Source organism: Spea bombifrons, chromosome 5 (genome assembly GCF_027358695.1).
Source record: "Spea bombifrons isolate aSpeBom1 chromosome 5, aSpeBom1.2.pri, whole genome shotgun sequence".
NCBI classification, from domain to species: domain Eukaryota; kingdom Metazoa; phylum Chordata; class Amphibia; order Anura; family Pelobatidae; genus Spea; species Spea bombifrons.
The window spans coordinates 5,129,696-5,148,235 of NC_071091.1; the positions used below are offsets into that span (position 1 = coordinate 5,129,696).

At 46.6% G+C, this 18,540-nt stretch overlaps 1 protein-coding gene across 1 annotated transcript in view; it reads right to left on the reverse strand.

The window, feature by feature from the left end:
* The window catches only part of ACVR2B (activin A receptor type 2B), a 60,305-nt gene extending 41,765 nt beyond the window's left edge, over nucleotides 1-18,540 (reverse strand). The window contains exon 1 of the mRNA XM_053466956.1: nucleotides 18,348-18,540. Coding sequence (XP_053322931.1) covers nucleotides 18,348-18,399 — 52 coding nt within the window. The 5' untranslated portion in view covers nucleotides 18,400-18,540. The remainder of the gene's footprint in view (nucleotides 1-18,347) is intronic.

Consider the following 18,540-nt stretch of genomic DNA (forward strand, 5'->3'; position numbering starts at 1 on the left):
AAAGTCTTTTTAAAATAATTTGCTGAAACGTACTGTAAAAAGAATGTATTTGAGTCGTTTTTGCATTTTCTTTCCTGTAGTATTTATTGGACCCTCAGCTCCAGAAACAAAAAAACCTCCCGTCCTGACTTTATTTATGTCCTTTCCTCGGGTGGCACCGTTCCCTGGCATCATAGACGAGGATTGCTGCCCAACGTAGTAAGTTGTATTCCCGACGCCAGCATCGGAGTCTCTCTGGAACAAGAAGCTGTTACGGGCGCCGGTGCCAGGGAGAGGCGATGGGATCCACCGAAAGAGTCCAAGATGGCACCGAAACGGATCTATAATCCCAAAGGATTTAATAAGAGCTTGAACATGCCATGCTAAAGCCTGATGTTTATATTTACACACACGCGATACCGTTCAAAAGTTTGGGGTCACTTAGAAACATCTTTGTTGTTGGAGAAAAAAAAAAAGCACATTTTGTCCATTAAAATAACATGAATCGGACCAGAAATCCAGCGCAGGCAGGGTTAATGTTGTAAATCACTATTGTAGATGGAAACGGCTGATTGTTAATGGAATCTCTTCATAGGCGTACAGAGGCCTCATCACTCCCATCACTCCTGTGTTCCAATGGCCCTTTATCACTCCCATCACTCCTGTGTTCCAATGGCCCTTTATCACTCCCATCACTCCTGTGTTCCAATGGCCCTTTATCACTCCCATCACTCCTGTGTTCCAAAGGACCTTTATCACTCCCATCACTCCTGTGTTCCAATGGCCCTTTATCACTCCCATCACTCCTGGGTTCCAATGGCCCTTTATCACTCCCATCACTCCTGTGTTTCAGTGCATGAGATAAGCATAGGGATCAACGACTGATTAAGGTTTGAGTCTTTATAGCAGGAGAAACAGACAGACTAGATGGGGGCCGATCTGCCCTCAAATTGTCTTTTTAACCCCGCGATACTCAAGCAGTTAATATCTTCTCTGACTTCACGTGAAACAGCTGGGTGTTAAGTTACGGATCTAGCAGAGGCTGAGGATATTCTCCGTCTGGTACGATGCGTTTCATGAAACTCCACTGCTCAAGAGCCGAGATCAGAGTCTTGAGAAGAGGTTTTTTTTCTCGTATATATAAAGCGATCGGTTAATGAAAATGATTTGAATGATCCGGATATCGGGGGATCGGCTCGGCGGGGAATCGCTTCACTCTGTTCTATCCTCACTTTGCACGAGTTGGAGGAATTTCTTACAGCGATGGCAGATAATAAATGTTACCCGTTTATAATACGCCTTCCCGTCACATCTCATCGCCATCACGCCTGCCCGGTGGGCTCGAGGGTCTTTGATCTTCCATTTTAGCATTAAAGGCACTCGGCACTTCAAAGGCTTATAACGGGCCAAGGTTGTAATGAGGATTAAACCGGTCAGGGCTCGGGGATATATATATATATATATATATATATATATATATATTTTTTTTTTTTAAGATGCTGTTCCACTTAGATGTCTTTTTTCCTTAATACTGAAATTATGTGCTCCTCCTGTGTCGATTTTCTGTAGTTTCCAGTCCAAAACCTTCCAGCGGAGCCTCTTAGTAACACAGTAATTTAGGACAAAAAAGACATAAATTCCATCAAGTCCAACCCCTTCAACCGAACCTTCCTGATTTTTATCCAGAAGGCGGAAAACAGAAAAACCCCAATAAAAGCCATTTTCTTAATTTGTGACATCACAGAAGGGACGTTTGCTTGAAAGTCTATTAGTTTAAAGGCGACCGGGAATGGTTGTAGAAGCTCAGAGTGCTGTGATGTAATACATGGAGGAGGAGCTTTGGGAAAATGGCAGGACTCTGTTTCTAAGCAGCACCAGTATCTCAATAAAACTTTGAATGCTGTTGTAAGCGACCGGTTTCTGTTACTTCGACTTACGTGATGCAGAACTTATCTGGGGAGGTGTGCCGACGCACCTTAGGTGGAACAGCACCTTTAAAATTATTATTGAAGCGGTAGGGGTTAATACAGCGAGGGGATTTAAACATGCGCGGGATAGGCATGCGACTCCTGAATCAAAGATGAGACCAACGACTGATTAAGGTTTAAGGCTTTACAGCAGGAGAAACGGGCAGACCAGACGGGCCGATTGGGGGCCGATCTGCCGGAACATTCTATGTTTCTATATATCCCAATCTGTAGCCCCTGTCAGATACATTGTGTCAACCACGTGAGGAGTTCATGCGCGGCGAGCCGGGGATGTAATAAACTCGGATTATATCTGTAACGCGTTAATAAAAGCTCTTTACGGCTCGGCCCCGCTTGGCACAAAATACTTTGCGGTCTCAGCCTCTCCAACTCGTTTCATTAACTAAACGTAAAAAGGAGAGATTCTGGGCTCTATTCATTATTTGTGAGACGCTCGATACCAGGGACCGCCGTCCGCTCGTACCCTCCGAGAAAGCCCACCGGTCGCCTCTCCAAAACATTTGTTTACAGCTTCAAAATCATATCCAAGACTAAAAACCCACCTTGTATGATTATCGCGTGGGGGGCGTCCATCTTAACTTCTGCATGATTATTCCTCCCCATTATGTTGCAGTCGTTAGGCTGCTTATAAACTAGATGACAAAACATATTAAGCTGTCCCTAAAGCGTAAAGAACCAAAACCAGATTGTTTTATAGAAGAAGCCACTTCCAGGACCCTAATAATCTGTAACGCATAATAATCCTTCACAAGCATAGCTGGCAACAGTCACAAGCTTGCTGGTACAGTCTCAACAACGGGATGAAGTCTCATTTATTGGGACTGCCGGCATTGTCTAGATTGTAAGCTCCCTTGAGCAGATCCCTCCTTACTTTATAATTTGAATTACGTCATACACTATTTTCTAGTAGCACTTTTTACCCGTTGTACAGCGCTGCGGAATATGATGGCGCTATATAAAACAATGAATCATTCATGCTGATAACCGGTGGATACTACTGTCATAGCTCATGCAAGCGGAGCCTGGTGTGACACCTTTATTACGATATATGACATCACACGCAGCTGAGGACCCCCTCCCCCGAAACCGCTAAGTACGTCTCCAACTACTTTTGGGCTTGAAAAAAGCAACAGGGTTTAAAAATCCGTCCATGAGAAATAATATAAGTTTCTACCGCATGGTTAAACTCCCTCATTGTATTGGCCTCTACCACTTCTGCTGGGAGGCTGCTCCACTTATCTACCACGCTCTCAGCACAAGTTATTTTGGTATTGACCAGGCAACAACCAGGTTTGCCGAATGAATACCAGAAAAGTTATTCTGGACCAGCCGAAAAACGCTGAGAACGTTCACAGACCTATTCCCCCGTCCTACAGGGGAGAAGATAATGGGTTAAACTGGATCCAGCTGGAATTTCACTCTTGATTGGCAGTTGCTTTAATTGCTTTGCAATGCGGATCAAATGAGATGCAGACGGAGTGACCGGGGTCGGGTTACCCATCTCGCCACCGCTAGGACTCGCCATCACTTTAGGGTAAAAATGTAGTCTTTATTTATTGTCTGGATTCATCTGAGTTCAAGCAGCACTTTGCATGTTCCAGCTGCTGCTCCTAAACTGGAGACGTTTCCATACCGGGGAACTCTCAGGGTTTTTTCCCCAATCTCAGGGTCTCGGGGCAGATTCTCGGGGGTCTCACAGTCTGGAGATGACTCCTATCATCTCCGAGTATAATTTATACTTCAAGAAATCCCACTCTCCTGCCTCCCCCGCTGTACTCAATAAATTCATTTGTATTCTCTGATGCGCCGTTCTCCTTTTTTAACCGGTTCCCATGTTTGCCCCATAATATGTTTTCAGGTGGCTGCATATCAGCCGTTTGTATGAGTTCTCACTCTGTTATATGATCCCCGATCTACTTAACAAACACCCCGACACCTTATCATACTGCCTATGGGGAACAATAGAATGACTCTGTCTTAATCCCAAAGCAGGACTCTCTCATTAATGAAAGTCTATGTAAGTCAGACTTCATTAGCATTGCCATAAAGCATCAGCTCAGTGTGGTGTTTGGGCCGGGAAAGTCACCCAAAATATCACATGACTGACAGCAACGGCGGCTCCAGGTCTGCAGATAAAGGGAGTTTATTGGAACAAAATGAGATAAAACGATTATATATTACATATACATATTAAATATTTCTTTCCTTGGGACTTCACAGCAGATGTCCCGTATACAGAGTTCTTTACCATGAAGTAAAGTCTCCCCTGATGATGAAGAAGACATTTACCGGCTCAGATCAGCTTCTGTTTAACAAATCATTACTTCAAAGCCTTCAGATCTACTCCTATCTCCGAAAAGGTCAGCGCTTCCTATACAGGACCACATATTCACTCTCGGGATTATGGAGATTAAAGACCAAACCTGCCGCCTGCGACCTATCGCACCGGCCGCCCGCGATCTATAGCACCGGCCGCCGACCCGACAGACCGAAGACCAGAAACCCGTTTCACCAACAAATACTTCACGACGTGCCGGAGAAACATGCTTAAATGAATCCGTCTACTAAGACGGGGGCCGGCGGCGTCACACATATCCAACATTTATCACCGCAGGAAACCCTCAAACATACCCTCCATTCCTACAGCTATACAACATGCCTATGGAAAAAGGCTGCTCAAAACAAAAAACTTTTCAATTTTTTTTTTTTATGATTATTTAATTTATTTGTATTCATTTATTTTTTTACGTAAAATGTTAAAAATTTGACCACCATATTTCTGTAAAACAGTATATATATATATATATATATATATATATATATATATATTATATTAAAAAAATTCGGCGTGCCTTTACCCAGAGCTATTCAAGTATAAATTAAATAAACCGATTGTTCCTAATGATTGCGCCAAAACTATCCCAAAATTGCCATGTATTTTAAGAAACGCCGGGTAACTGTTGACACCATAGAAATAATAATACTAAAGGTAATAATAAGTGAAAGTTGAATTACGGTGCAGGAAATAAAAAAATAAATAAAATAAAAAAAATGAATACATTGTGTTTTCCATCAAGTGACTGTCCGGGGCTTTTGGGTGGGATGGAGAAGACCGCACGCAGGGTGAAGCGCGTCGGCTACCCTCTGATACATCGTCTCATTCAACGGACATTCTCTAGCTCCTGATTGGTTTATGCTAAAGACTTCTTGGTCACACTGGGGCATTAAGACCAAGTCTCTCATCAGAGAGGTTGCCTACGTCACAGGTACAGCCAGCGATCGCTTTACCCTCTTTGGCGCCTAATAATATATTATAACGCCGGGCATTACCACAACGGGCTACCGAGAACTCCGCGCCCCTTTTGTTATAACCAGCAATTTGCTTTCTGTGGTTTAAAAAGAAAAAACATTAATTGCAGGAATTACAATAAAACATTAATAGCGCGTGTTTAAGCGGTCGGCGAGCTGGCAGCAACGCGCATGAGATGAGATGAACCGGCGGCCGTTCACCTGGAGCCGTCCAGCTGTTCTAAACACCGATTCATGAATTATTTTTATAAAAGTCTAACAGCCGCGTGCGGAAACACAAAGCGCGTCCAACGAGCCCGGCGACGGCCAAACACACAAAGGAATATCCGCTCTCACAGGAGGCCGGCGAAGAAAATTATATATATATACCGGTATATATATATATATATATATATATATATATATTACAGGGTTTTATGCGGAAAGTGAGAAGTTTGGGTCCAAAAGAGCGTTATTCAGACACGGACGACGGTCGCATCCAGCAGCAGCACTCTACGGAGCGATCGCGGGCTAGCGGCTCAGCGGCTCTATCGTAGCTTTTGGGCTTGTTGCAGGACTCTGGATTTACCCCTAAAGCATGCTCTCCCGGGGGCCACGCGAGCCAGCCAGGGACAGAAGGACACAAAGATCTGCGTCTGGACAGGAATCGCTCTCATGGAGGTCTATTCACTAAAGGGAGAGTCTGTAGAAGAGCTGCAGTTTCAGCTGATTCACTTCCCTATTCAATATAACGGGCCAACACTGGCAAGTTTCACTACCAGAGGAGGGCTAGGCTGGCCCCGTATAATGTATAATTCAATGTGTGACGAAATCTCACTTATTTAATATACATTACACAGGGCCAGCCAAGCTCTCCCTTCGGCTGGACCTTCGTAATGTATAATGAAGTCAAGGAGCTGAGACATAATTCTCTGCTTAGTGAATAGATGGAGACAAAGTAAAGGTTTCCACTCTGTTTTTGATGTAAAAAAAAAAACCAGCTCGTTTTATAAAATATGGTGTTTTGGGATGACAGACCTACGGTTATTTTTTTTTATTATTTTTTTTCTCAATATTATATATTTTAGATTTTATGTATATATTACATATATACATATTTATAAAACTATAAAATCTAAAATATATAATATTGAGAAAATATATAAAATTTATATATACACACACACACACACACACACACACACACACACACACACACACACATATATACATAGACATATATAGTTCATGTTTACTTTCCGTCTAAATGTTTACGTGTTGGAGGATTATTTGGGTTTCCATCCCCCATGCTGCTGGAGAATTGCCCCAAGTCTTACATTACACCTTTGGTGTGGGGGAGGAGGGGTGTTGAATTTAGGGGACAGAAAATGTCCCAGGCAACGCCGGATGTTTAGGTTACCTTTAGGACATCTGAGCCAAATTACCCTACAAGACGTACGTGAGGTCACGATGGCTCCTTGGATACAGTTGCCACCTGGCTAGTAATTCAGAGATTAATGGAGGGCGAAAGCGATTGAATACGTAAAAAAAGAGAAAGTATCCCAGCTTATTAAATAACCAGTGATCAGTAAGTAAATAATTATTTCCACAGAGCCCTGGGCAAAAAGCGATTAGAGCCCAACCCGCGTTTACACCGATACAAACCAAATTTACAAATATAATGAAAGAAAACCAAAAAAATTAAAATAAAATAATAATAATAATAATAATATAAACAAACACAAGGCGCATGTGGCGTCTCCTAGACCAACCTTCCATAGAAGCCAATATACAGAACAGACGTCACGGCCGCTTTCAATTGGAACTCAAGACCTTATTAAAATACTAATAAAAAAGGAATATCTGTAGGTTCCGCTGGCTGGGAGTCCCGGGAGTTGTTGTTATAATAAAGCTCTAATAGTTCATTTAGCCTGAGATGAGATGGACTGAAGACTCTTCACGCCGGACTCCAAACCGTATCGTGAAATCTCAAGTATTTCCTCTCGACTCTCGAATTCAATAAATAAAAACATCTGAGTGACCACAACTTATTTTCCTCAATGACACTTTAGAGCACAAATACCGCAAAGTCAGCTGGAAACCTGCGCGGCTGAGATTGGCTTCACGGGATCCCGCTTAACGTAGAAGAACATTTTAACCCCTTAATGTCAATGCCCGTACATGTACGGGCTCACAATCCACTGTTTTTAATGGGTTTAAGGACAGCCCATTGTCCTTAAAGGGTTAACCAATATTGGCTAAACAGATACAGCTCGGATACAGTCTGAAATTATATATATATACACATTTATTATACACACATACACACACACACACACACACACACATTATATATATATATATATACACACACATTATACACACACACATATATATACACACACACACCATTACGTAATGTCTAAAGTGTAGCAAGTTAGGTTTTTATATACAAAAGCGTCCAGTCTTAAAAAAAAAACAAAAAAAAAAAACTATAGAAGCAAAGCCTTAAAATGGGATTTTCTTGGCGTTTTAGTAATATTACTTTCCTCCGCAAATAAGTATTTACAGGTGTTTAAAAGTTGTTGTTTTTTATGACATAGTCCCTCTTAAAGCTAAAAATGTAAACATGAATGAGCGTCGAAACATGTTTTCAAAAGTATTGTGCATTAAAAAAAAAGTTTGAATTTCTATATTTTTTTTTTGCCGTAACTCCTTATCATACTGCCTGTGGGAAACACTAGAGCGGCTCAGACTTAAATCACCCACTCGGACTCTCTGACTAATGAAAGTCTATGGAGGAACGGACTTCATTAGCATTGCCATAAAGCGTCAGCTCAGTGCGGTGTTTGAGCCGGGAAAGTCACCCAAAATATCACATGACTGACAGCAACGGCGGCTCCAGGTCTGCAGATAAAGGGAACAAAATAAGATAAAACCAGGTTTGGGGGGGGTTATTGCTGTATACAGCACTGGGGTGAGGTTATAACTGTATACAGTGCTGGGGGGGGTTATATTAGTGTATACAGCGCTGGGGGGTTTATTACTGTATACAGCGCTGGGGGGGTTTATTACTGTATACAGCGCTGGGGGGGGTTATTACTGTATACAGCGCTGGGGGGTTATTACTGTATACAGCGCTGGGGGGTTATTACTGTATACAGCGCTGGGGGGTTATTACTGTATACAGCGCTGGGGGGTTATTACTGTATACAGCGCTGGGGGGTTATTACTGTATACAGCGCTGGGGGGGTTATTACTGTATACAGCGCTGGGGGGTTATTACTGTATACAGCGCTGGGGGGGTTATTACTGTATACAGCACTGGGGGTTATATTACTGTATACAGCGCTGGGGGGTTATTACTGTATACAGCACTGGGGGGGTTATTACTGTATACAGCACTGGGGGGGTTATTACTGTATACAGCGCTGGGGGGGGTTATTATTGTATACAGCGCTGGGGGGGGTTATTACTGTATACAGCACTGGGGGGGGTTATTACTGTATACAGCGCTAGGTCTTATGCTCTATATAAAATATTTTCCCCTTTAATTTCTTAACATTTATTACCCTTACATTAAAAAAATAAATAAAAAAAAAACTTTGTGCACCATAAGTTTGTCCTTGCACACTCTGGCAAAGTATTAGCCAAGAACGAGAGGGCGAAGAGAGGCAGATGTTGCGGTACGAGACGGCATTCTGACGGAGAGATAACATTCCAGTCCGAAATCCTTCAGAGGGGCCGTCGTGAAATGAACCTTTTGTTTAATTAATACGACTCGGGCTGCCAAACGCGGCCCCCTGACGGACGGAGCACAGCTGCGGCACGAACAGTCAGACGCTCGCCTTCCATCCTTTGGACCTTGAAATTCCAACCAACAATAATCCGCGCAGAGACCCCATCGCCGGCCCGCGGACGCACTCATACCCCGGACTATTTTTAGCCAGATACCGGCGAGCGAGAAGAAAGGGGACAAAGTATCTAAAACGGATCTCCCAAAACCCCAATACTTTCCGCCATCTTTTCTACGCCCCGACCAGAACTCACTTTTTGGTTAAAAGAGTACGGCAACTCATTACACGATTTTTTTCCCCCAACCCAAAATGGAGCATCGCCAATCACATCGCGCCCAAAAACCATTTGATGAATCGAGTGTTGCTTGGGTCAGAATAAGGGGAGGGGATAAATATATATATTTAGCAACAAAATACCAGTTTGTATGATTCTCGCTCTGTTATCTGAGCCCAATCTACTAGACAAACACCCCGACTCCTTATCATAGTGCCTGTGGGGAACAATAGAATGCCTCAGTCTTATTCACCCAGTCGGACTCTGACTAATGAAAGTCTGTAAAGGAACGGAATGGTGGTTAGTTCTGTATACAGCCTTGGGGGGGGTGTTAGTTCTGTATACAACACCGGGGGGAGAGGGGGTTAGTTCTGTATACAGCGCCGGGGGGAGAGGGGGTTAGTTCTGTATACAGTGCTGGGGGGGGCAGTTCTGTATACAGCGCTGGGGGGAGAGGGGGGTTAGTTCTGTATACAGCGACGGGGGGGGGTTTGTTCTGTATACAGAGCCGGGGGAGAGGGGGTTAGTTCTGTATGCAGCGCCGGGAGGGGGGGGTTAGTTCTGTATACAGCGCCGGGAGGGGGGGGTTAGTTCTGTATACAGCGCCGGGAGGGGGGTTAGTTCTGTATACAGCGCTGGGGGAGGAGAGGGGGTTAGTTCTGTATACAGCGACGGGAGGGGGGGTTAGTTCTGTATACAGCTCTAGGGTTTATCCAAGGTGTCAAATATTTTTTCCGTGGAGCTTCCCCTTTAAAAGAATAAGCCGGCTAGTGGTTAGCAATTGCCAAACCGGCAGGAATAGCAGCTTCCGTGCCTCACTCGGAGTCGTTGCTAGGATGAAACGGACGGTCTCTCTCGCTCTCCAGGCCCCGCAGGCATTGAAAGGATTAACTGTAAAAGTGTCACGCTGCGTCTGAACTCCAGCATAAAAGATTTAGACCGTCAACACGCAAGTTTCTGACCTTCAAATCCAGTCTTATAATAGCATTACGATTCCAAGAAACGTCGCAGGCTAAAGCTCTGGTTGGGTTAAAAAGTTGACACAAGGCCTTTCCCTCTCTGCGGTTCATCCGGAAGAGAGTGAGAGAATCGCCGGGTATTTTAGGTGCTTTGGAATCCGCTTTGCCTGGCGTTGGCGTTGGCGTCGTGTCGCCGTCTTACCATGTTAAAGAGAGAGATTATACGGGAAACAAATGAATTCTTTGAGATACATTGTAACGGCGCACGTCACTAGATAAAGCCCAACGAGAAAAGGCCAACGAGAAACGGTCACCAACGCGGCCACCAGCATCATAAAATCAAGGGGTACCCCTGTATGTCAATATAGAGGTCTATGGGTGGACAGTCCATGCCACCTTGGCAAATCCAAGTGGAAGCCCCTGGACAATCCCCAGTGGAAGCCCCTGGACAATCCCAAGTGGAAGCCCCTGGACAATCCCAAGTGGAAGCCCCTGGGCAATCCCAAGTAGAAGCCCCTGGGCAATCCCAAGTGGAAGCCCCTGGGCAATCCCAAGTGGAACCCACCAATGGTAAAGTTGGTGGGACTGGGTCCACTTTCTCCGCTCCTTTGTCCAACCACATCCCCTTAAGCCCCCGACAAGCCAAGAATTCCAGAAATTATCAGCAGCGTAATAAAACAGGACTATTTTAAGTGAAAAACACAAGAACGTACCTATTTAGCAAAATCCACCAAGGGACCGACGGTGTTTTTCTTTTGTGATCCGATCAGCGCACAAACGTTCCATTAGAAGGAGAACGCGTTACAGATCTGCCCGTATCGACAAATCTCCGAAGCTGGCAAAGCAGAACGGCCGCCATCGAGCAACAAGTTAATGTATATTTAAACGCAGCGCCGCCGCTTTCCAGAATGATTCCCATTAGTGGCGGTTTCTGCGGAGGAAGCCTTGAAAGCTCTATTCAGACGCGTAGCGTCTTCCGCTCACACGTTACAGTCACCTTATTTGTATAATTGATGGCCTTGTGGTTAGCGCGCTACGTCGAGAAACACAAAATAGCGCACTTCATTAAACTGTACGGAAGGAGCATTAGAGCGCTCGCTGCAACGATTACAGACCACGGAGAAACGAGACGAAACCACTTAAAGAGACAGCCGCCAGTTCTTCCGCACGACATTCGGGGACACCTGCGCTGTGCTCCATTAGGCTGCGCAGGTATCTGCCTGTTGGGGGGTTGCAGCCCGCCTCAAGAAAGAAGGGGGGTCTAAGCCTGCCTCAAGAAAGAGGGGGGTCCCAGCCCGTCTCAAGAAAGAGACGTCCAACATGCCGCAAGAGTGGGGGGTCCCAGCCCACCTCAAGAAAGAAGGGGGGTCCCAGCCCGCCTCAAGAAAGAGGGGAGGTCCTACATGCCGCAAGAGTGGGGGGTCCCAGCCCGCCTCAAGAAAGAAGGGGGGTCCCAGCCCGCCTCAAGAAAGAAGGGGGTCCAACATGCCGCAAGAGTGGGGGGTCCCAGCACACCTCAAGAAAGAGTGTAGGGGGTCCCAGCCCGCCTCTTTCTCCCCGACTCTTACAAAAGCTGCCTGAACCAACCAACCAACAACAACCAGCAACTTAACAGGAGGGCAGAGATACATAACTATCGCCTATGTTAACCTGTAAACATCGTTCCGGGGGGGGGTTTAATGTAAGAAGCTGCAGCGTGTCAGCTCTGGGCAAAAGGACAGATCCGATTTCAGGAGACCTCTCCGCTGTTAGAACACAGCTTAGATCTGGACGGCTAAAGGTGATAGGAGCTGCAGTGCGGTTGGCAGGCTGCCCAAACCTGCTTTCCAGCTTTAGATCTAATGCCTGCTCGAGATAATCTCCGGAGGGCTGAAGGCTCGTCCGGCACCTTGGAGCGGCCTCTCCTCGGGGTCAGCGGGGCAGGCAGCAGATGTACATCCAACTCCTGGGGCTTTGTTAAGCTTTCTTCCAAATACCTTTAGGGGGGTAGAAACGTTCTAGGTCAGCCTTCCTACACCCGCCAACCTCCAGTCCTCCACCAAGAGGGAACGTCTTGGCCGAAACATCCAAAACCCCCCAAAAAGCAGCCTTGTAGGTGGACTCAGAAGACGAGACCAACAACCGATTAAGGTTTGAGAATTTGCTCAACTGGCAGACTATTTGGGGCCGAATGGGGGCCGAGCCGCCGGCAAATTCTTTTTTCCAACTCAAAAACACAGAGCCCCCCCCTATTCACAATCTCTCTTTTGGTAGAAAAGCCATTAAAGGAGGTCTATGTCCCCAGAAATGAGCATTTGTGTAAACACAATGCCAAGCGGAGGCAAAATCCCCCCGAAATCTGTCAGACCCACTTTTAATAACTACCTTGGCATCCAGGAGAATTATGAGGACCCCTAACGCATAAAACCATAATTAAAATATTTTCTGGGGGGCAACAGAGGCCACGTTCAGAAAGGTCATTTCAGGTCAACAACCGGCTGGAGCGTCGGGGGCAGCCTTCCGAGGGTAACATTTGAAGCCGCCGCGATGTGGGGTTGGGGGTAGACCCCCGTAGAAACCATACAGAGTAACACTTGGTTCCCTCTAATGCTTTAACGCCAGAGGAGTGACATCACAGAGAGAGAACACAAAACGTTTCCGAGCCGAAGCCTCGACAAGCGAGAAGTCCTCGGGCAGAAGCCTCGGCTCCCCGCCGGCCGCATCGGGGCACGTCCTTGTTTACGGCGGATATTAAAAACCTCGATCTGTTGTTATTGTTACAGCGAAGTCGGCACGTGAGCCGAGCTATGACATCAGCACACGCTACAACCCCAGCGTGTAAACATGAATCACACATCATTCCTCCCCGCCGTTCACAATCGCTGCCTCTCCTCGCTAATCGCCTAAAAATAAAACAAAATCCAGCACAAAAGCCACAGAGTAATAATTTATACGCCCGCGGGTGCGAATAGGCGTTCTTCACCTTTTCAGTGCGGGGGGGGGCAAGACGAGGGGGGAGGGGCAATTTATTAAAAAACAAAAAAAAAAAAAAAGGGGCTTTACTGAGATTCTACTCTAAGAAAAAAACAATCCATTAACAAAAAAGGACACCTTTACACCATAAAAAAGCCCATCTATTGTAGAAATATTTGCTAAAAAAAATAAATAAAATTATTTTATTCAAAAATAAATACCTATAAAAAAAAAATCTGCAACCAAAACAGGATATTTGGCTTCTCACGCGCATTCTAAAACCTCACGCATTGGACTGATACATTTAATCGCTCAGGGCGGCCTTTGTGCACTATTATCACTTATTGTTTTATAAAGCGCCATCATATTCTGTAGCGCTGTACAATATCTGGATAAATAATTAATCTTTCAGCATGAGAAGGATGCCGAGACCGGGGGTGATTAGGGGACGCCGGCACTTTAAGACCAGCGGACGCCAAATGGTGTAAGCGGCACAGCCGTGCACTACGTTTGTATACTTGAGCAGCGGGACGCCGGACCTGATCTGGACCGGCAGATTGGGCAAGTATGGGGTGGTGCTGGCCGGTGGCACACCGGGCATTTGCCCAACGCGCCAGGCACCCAATCAGAAAAGGCACAACATGACCGTGGAAAACATTGCTCTCAACACCCGCCGGCATTTTACTCTCGGGGGGTGGGGAGCCTCGGCCAGCTCCTGTTCCAACAATAGCCAGAATAAAGCATTTATAAGTAAATGAGATTTCGGAAAGGTTACCCGATTGATCTATACATTATGCAGGGCCAGGTCAACCCTTTATAATGCAACTTGCCTGGGATGACCCTTTATAATGCGAAGAGAATTCACGTGGAGCTCAGGATTTAGTGAATAACCCCCGCTGTTTGATATATACACCCTTTCCTGACCCGTGACACGCAGCGAAGGGCCGATTAATGTATAGCCAAGCGTTCGCTCGCAGAATGCAGTCCTCATACACATGACAGCCACGGCGCACACCCATGCGTCCTTGGGAGGCCGTTTTACAATAACTATGATGTCAGATCTAAAGTTTAGACGGCCGGCAGACACCGAGCGCTCGGAAGCTTCTGGAATTCAAATGAAAGCAGCGTTACAAGAACAAAGACCACGTTTACAACCTCACCGTAACAACATCCACACTGATACACAACAACAGCGTGCTTTTAAAGGGAAGATATCAATGTATCCGTGTATAAAGAACTACATGAATAGAATTTGAATCAAAGCTTTTTTTTCTTGATTGAGAGAGTGGTGGATAAGTGGAACAGCCTCCCAGCAGAAGTGGTAGAGGGTAATACAGTGAGGGGATTAAACATGCATGGGATAGACAGCAAATTTTGGGTGGGATGTCCTTCGTAACCAATGGCGGGAAGCAGCAGCGTAGGACAAATCCCCGGAGCCGCGGCCCTCAGAACGCAGCGGGTCCGCAACTTTCGGGACTACCTTATATTAAGTTCTACGAACATTCCCTCCGCCGCCCGAGAGCTTCAACAGTCCATCATTTATCTCAAATCTCCCGCGATATCATCGGCTGTAATCACACGGCCGTACATTACACGCACACGTATGTAAATATACACATGCATGTAAGTAGTAAGTTGACATCTGTAAAATTAACACCTTTTGTGCCAGATGATTGGGAAGCGCATGCGCCGGCCCCCTTTTCAGCTCTGAAAGGCTTTTTATTTGTCCTGCGCGCCCCCCCCCCGAAGCTGAATTTGTTCATCTGCCCCCCCCCCCGTCTCCTGTGGGTTTAGCGTGAAAATTAAAAACATGACAGCGGTCCGGGCCGTGTGTCTCCCAAACAGTGGCACTGCATGTTTAATGAGAACAATGAACAAAGAGTGCGAGAGAGGGAGAGAAGGGAGAGCGAGAGAGGGAGAGAAGGGAGAGCGAGAGAGGGAGAGCGATCGGCAGCGGGACTCGGGGGGGGCGAGGGGGGTCTGAATACGGTGGCGTTTTATTTCAGCTGGCGAACCACATTCCTAAACAAGACCCCAGGACCGGCCATGCCCGTTTAAGCCCCCCGTGCACCTGGCGTGGAGCGGAGAGAACGTGGATACCAGCACACACCCTGCCATCAGGTTCTAAAATCCAACGAAACCGCGGGGCGATCGCGGACCGGATGGCACGTTAATATTATATATAAAAATAAAAAATAATAAAAAAAATAAATAAAAATGAAAACACGGGCAAATATATATAAAAATGTAAAATAATAAAAAAAATGAAAACACGGGTGATGGTGTACCGGAGGGTGTATATATAATAATAAATTAAATAAAAAAAATCTGAGTGCCAGATGGAGCTGGAACCCACGGGGTTAAATTCCACCCCCACTACAAAATGATTATTTATAGAAACAAAGAATTAATCAGTAAAAACATTGAAAGATTGAACTCAAAATATATCCAGCAATAAATAACAGAAAACACTCTGGATTACATTGTAACACGTGAAAACTATGACATCATACCACGGGGAATATATTTCCAAGAGTAACCCTTTATGCTCCACTAGTGCAGTGCACACACATCTCTCCAGCACTCAAAGCGTTAACCAAGGGACCCAACCTTCCATGGGCACCCCGTCCAATTATTTTTTAAATAAATGTAAATATGGAGATTTTTGGGGGGGTTGCTCTTTACCCCCCCCGAATGATCTCAACATAGACTGCGATGGCTATACGGGACACGCTCAGAATAATATCAGCACATAAAACACGGCTACACACGCTTATCACACGTTACAAATGCACTGAAAGCCCGTAACACACGCGTGCCTCCAAACCGCGGCCGCAACCTCACTCTGAGTCCACACGTGACTTTACTTAAGTCGTACCCTTGTGTTTCCAGCACCGGAAGGGTTAACCCAGTACCTACGGCTGTAAAGTTTATTAAAGGCGGGCACGATCTAATTTACACGGGTTCACATCGGACGCAGGGCTCCGGGATTATGCAACGCCCTGTACCCATACATACATACATACATACATACAGACACGGAACGCACACGCAGACAGACACACCGCCCTCCACCGAGCGCCGTATTATCCAACATCTGCGGCGCCCAGACAATTATTTTGGAAGAAAGGCGGTCGAACAAGGACAACGAGAAAAAATCAGAAATTCACATTTATTTTGTATATTTTTGGTAAATCTATTATATTTTTTTGTATATTTTTGGTATATTGTATGTTTTTGGTATATTGTATGTTTTTGGTATATTGTATGTTTTTTGTATGTTTTTGGTATATTTTTGGTCCCCCCCCCATTCCGGAATCCATGCGACAAGTAAATCGGATTCTGGATTCCAAATAAAGAAGGCAGGGCTGTGGATCTGGGGGGGGGCGCTGGATGATCGCGAGCCCCCGGCGGGTTCACTAAACCCCCCCCCAAAAGCTGCCGGGGGCTCGCGATCATCCAGCCGCAAATCAAAGGCAAATGAGTAACCTCATAAAAATAGCAAACCCTGGGGAGGGGGGATCGGCAGCACGGAGGAGGGCAGCGGGCACCGCGCGGGGCGAGAGCTGCTGAACGCACAGAAAGGACTCGGCAGCGGCCAGCCACGCCGGAGGGCAGATCGAGGAGCGGGGACACCGTCCCCCAAACCACAGGAATAAACTTATCCCACTTCCACCTCACACGGATACACGCTGTACACGGGCACGGCCTCACACATGGGTGAAAGGCACAGGGGGCATACAGCGGGTAACACGCAGCCAGCGGGTAACTACACGTGTCCGGAGCGTGTATTTGCACCTATTGCATGTTATAGATTTCTATGACTGCACTGCCCTTATACTGCAAAGCTCTAAATACACGGAAACATATACATACACCGGGCACCCAACGCGGCGCCAGCACACGGACCAGGCACCCAACGCGGCGCCGGCACACACCCAAATCAGGCACGCAGTGTGTCCCTGGAACCCACCGGGTACCCGGCGTACGGCAGGTAACACACCCACACCGGGCACCTAGAATGGCAGCGCACCCCGGTACATACCAGGAACGCAGCGTGCCACACGGAAACACACACGGGACAAATAGCGTGCCACCGGTGCACACATCACCCTACAAACTGCACCCCATGCTACACCGGTACAGACGGCTGTATTAAACCCAAAACAGAGCTGGTATACACGTTACCTTAACCTGGCACACACAGGCCCATCACGCATGTTACATTAACCTGGCGCACACAGGCCCATCATGCATGTAATATTAACCTGGCACACATGGCACCATCCTGCATGTCACATTAACCTGGCGCACACGGCCCCAGCACGCAGGTTACATTAAACTGGCACACACGGCCCCAAGCATGTTACATTAACCTGGCACACGGCCCCAGCACGCATGTTACATTAACCTGGCGCACACGGTCCCAGCACGCATGTTACATTAACCTGGCACACACGGCCCCAAGCATGTTACATTAACCTGGCGCACACAGCATCATTACGCATGTAACATTAACCTGGCACACATGGCCCCATCATGCATGTAACATTAATCTGGCACACACGGCTCCAGCATGCATGCATGTAATATTAACCTGGCACACACGGCCCCAGCATGCATGTTACATTAACCTGGCACACACGGCAACGTCATGCATGTAACATTAATCTGGCACACACGGCTCCAGCATGCATGTAATATTAACCTGGCACACACGGCCCCAGCACGCATGTTACATTAACCTGGCACACACGGCCCCAGCACGCATGTTACATTAACCTGGCACACATGGCCCCAGCATGCATGTTACATTAACCTGGCACACACGGCAACGTCATGCATGTAATATTAACCTGGCACACACATGAAGCTCGCACTCGCGCTCTGCGTGGGGCTGACACACACGTGCACTCCACACACAATACAAAGAAGCCACATCCACTCCGCGAGAGCCGCTGCCCAAAAACAAGAAGCCAACCGACCCCGGATCCAGCGCCGGACCCTGCGGGGTATAACGCGGGAGAGATCCGCCACTCACCCCGGGAAGGACTTTCCAAACCCACAGATAAACATTCCCACCCGCGATCCGCCCCACAGCGAGTCCTACCTGCGCAGAAAGTTGCCAGGAGAAGGGTAAAAGTCAGCCCCACAGCACCCATATTCCCCGAATCCGAGGGTATCAGTCCACGCGCCGCGAACACCAAATCCCACCCGCCGGGGGTAATTCCTTCACATCTGCAACAATGTATCCTCCACGCAGCGTCTGCGGCACACGGGATCCCGAGTTAGAGTAACACAGT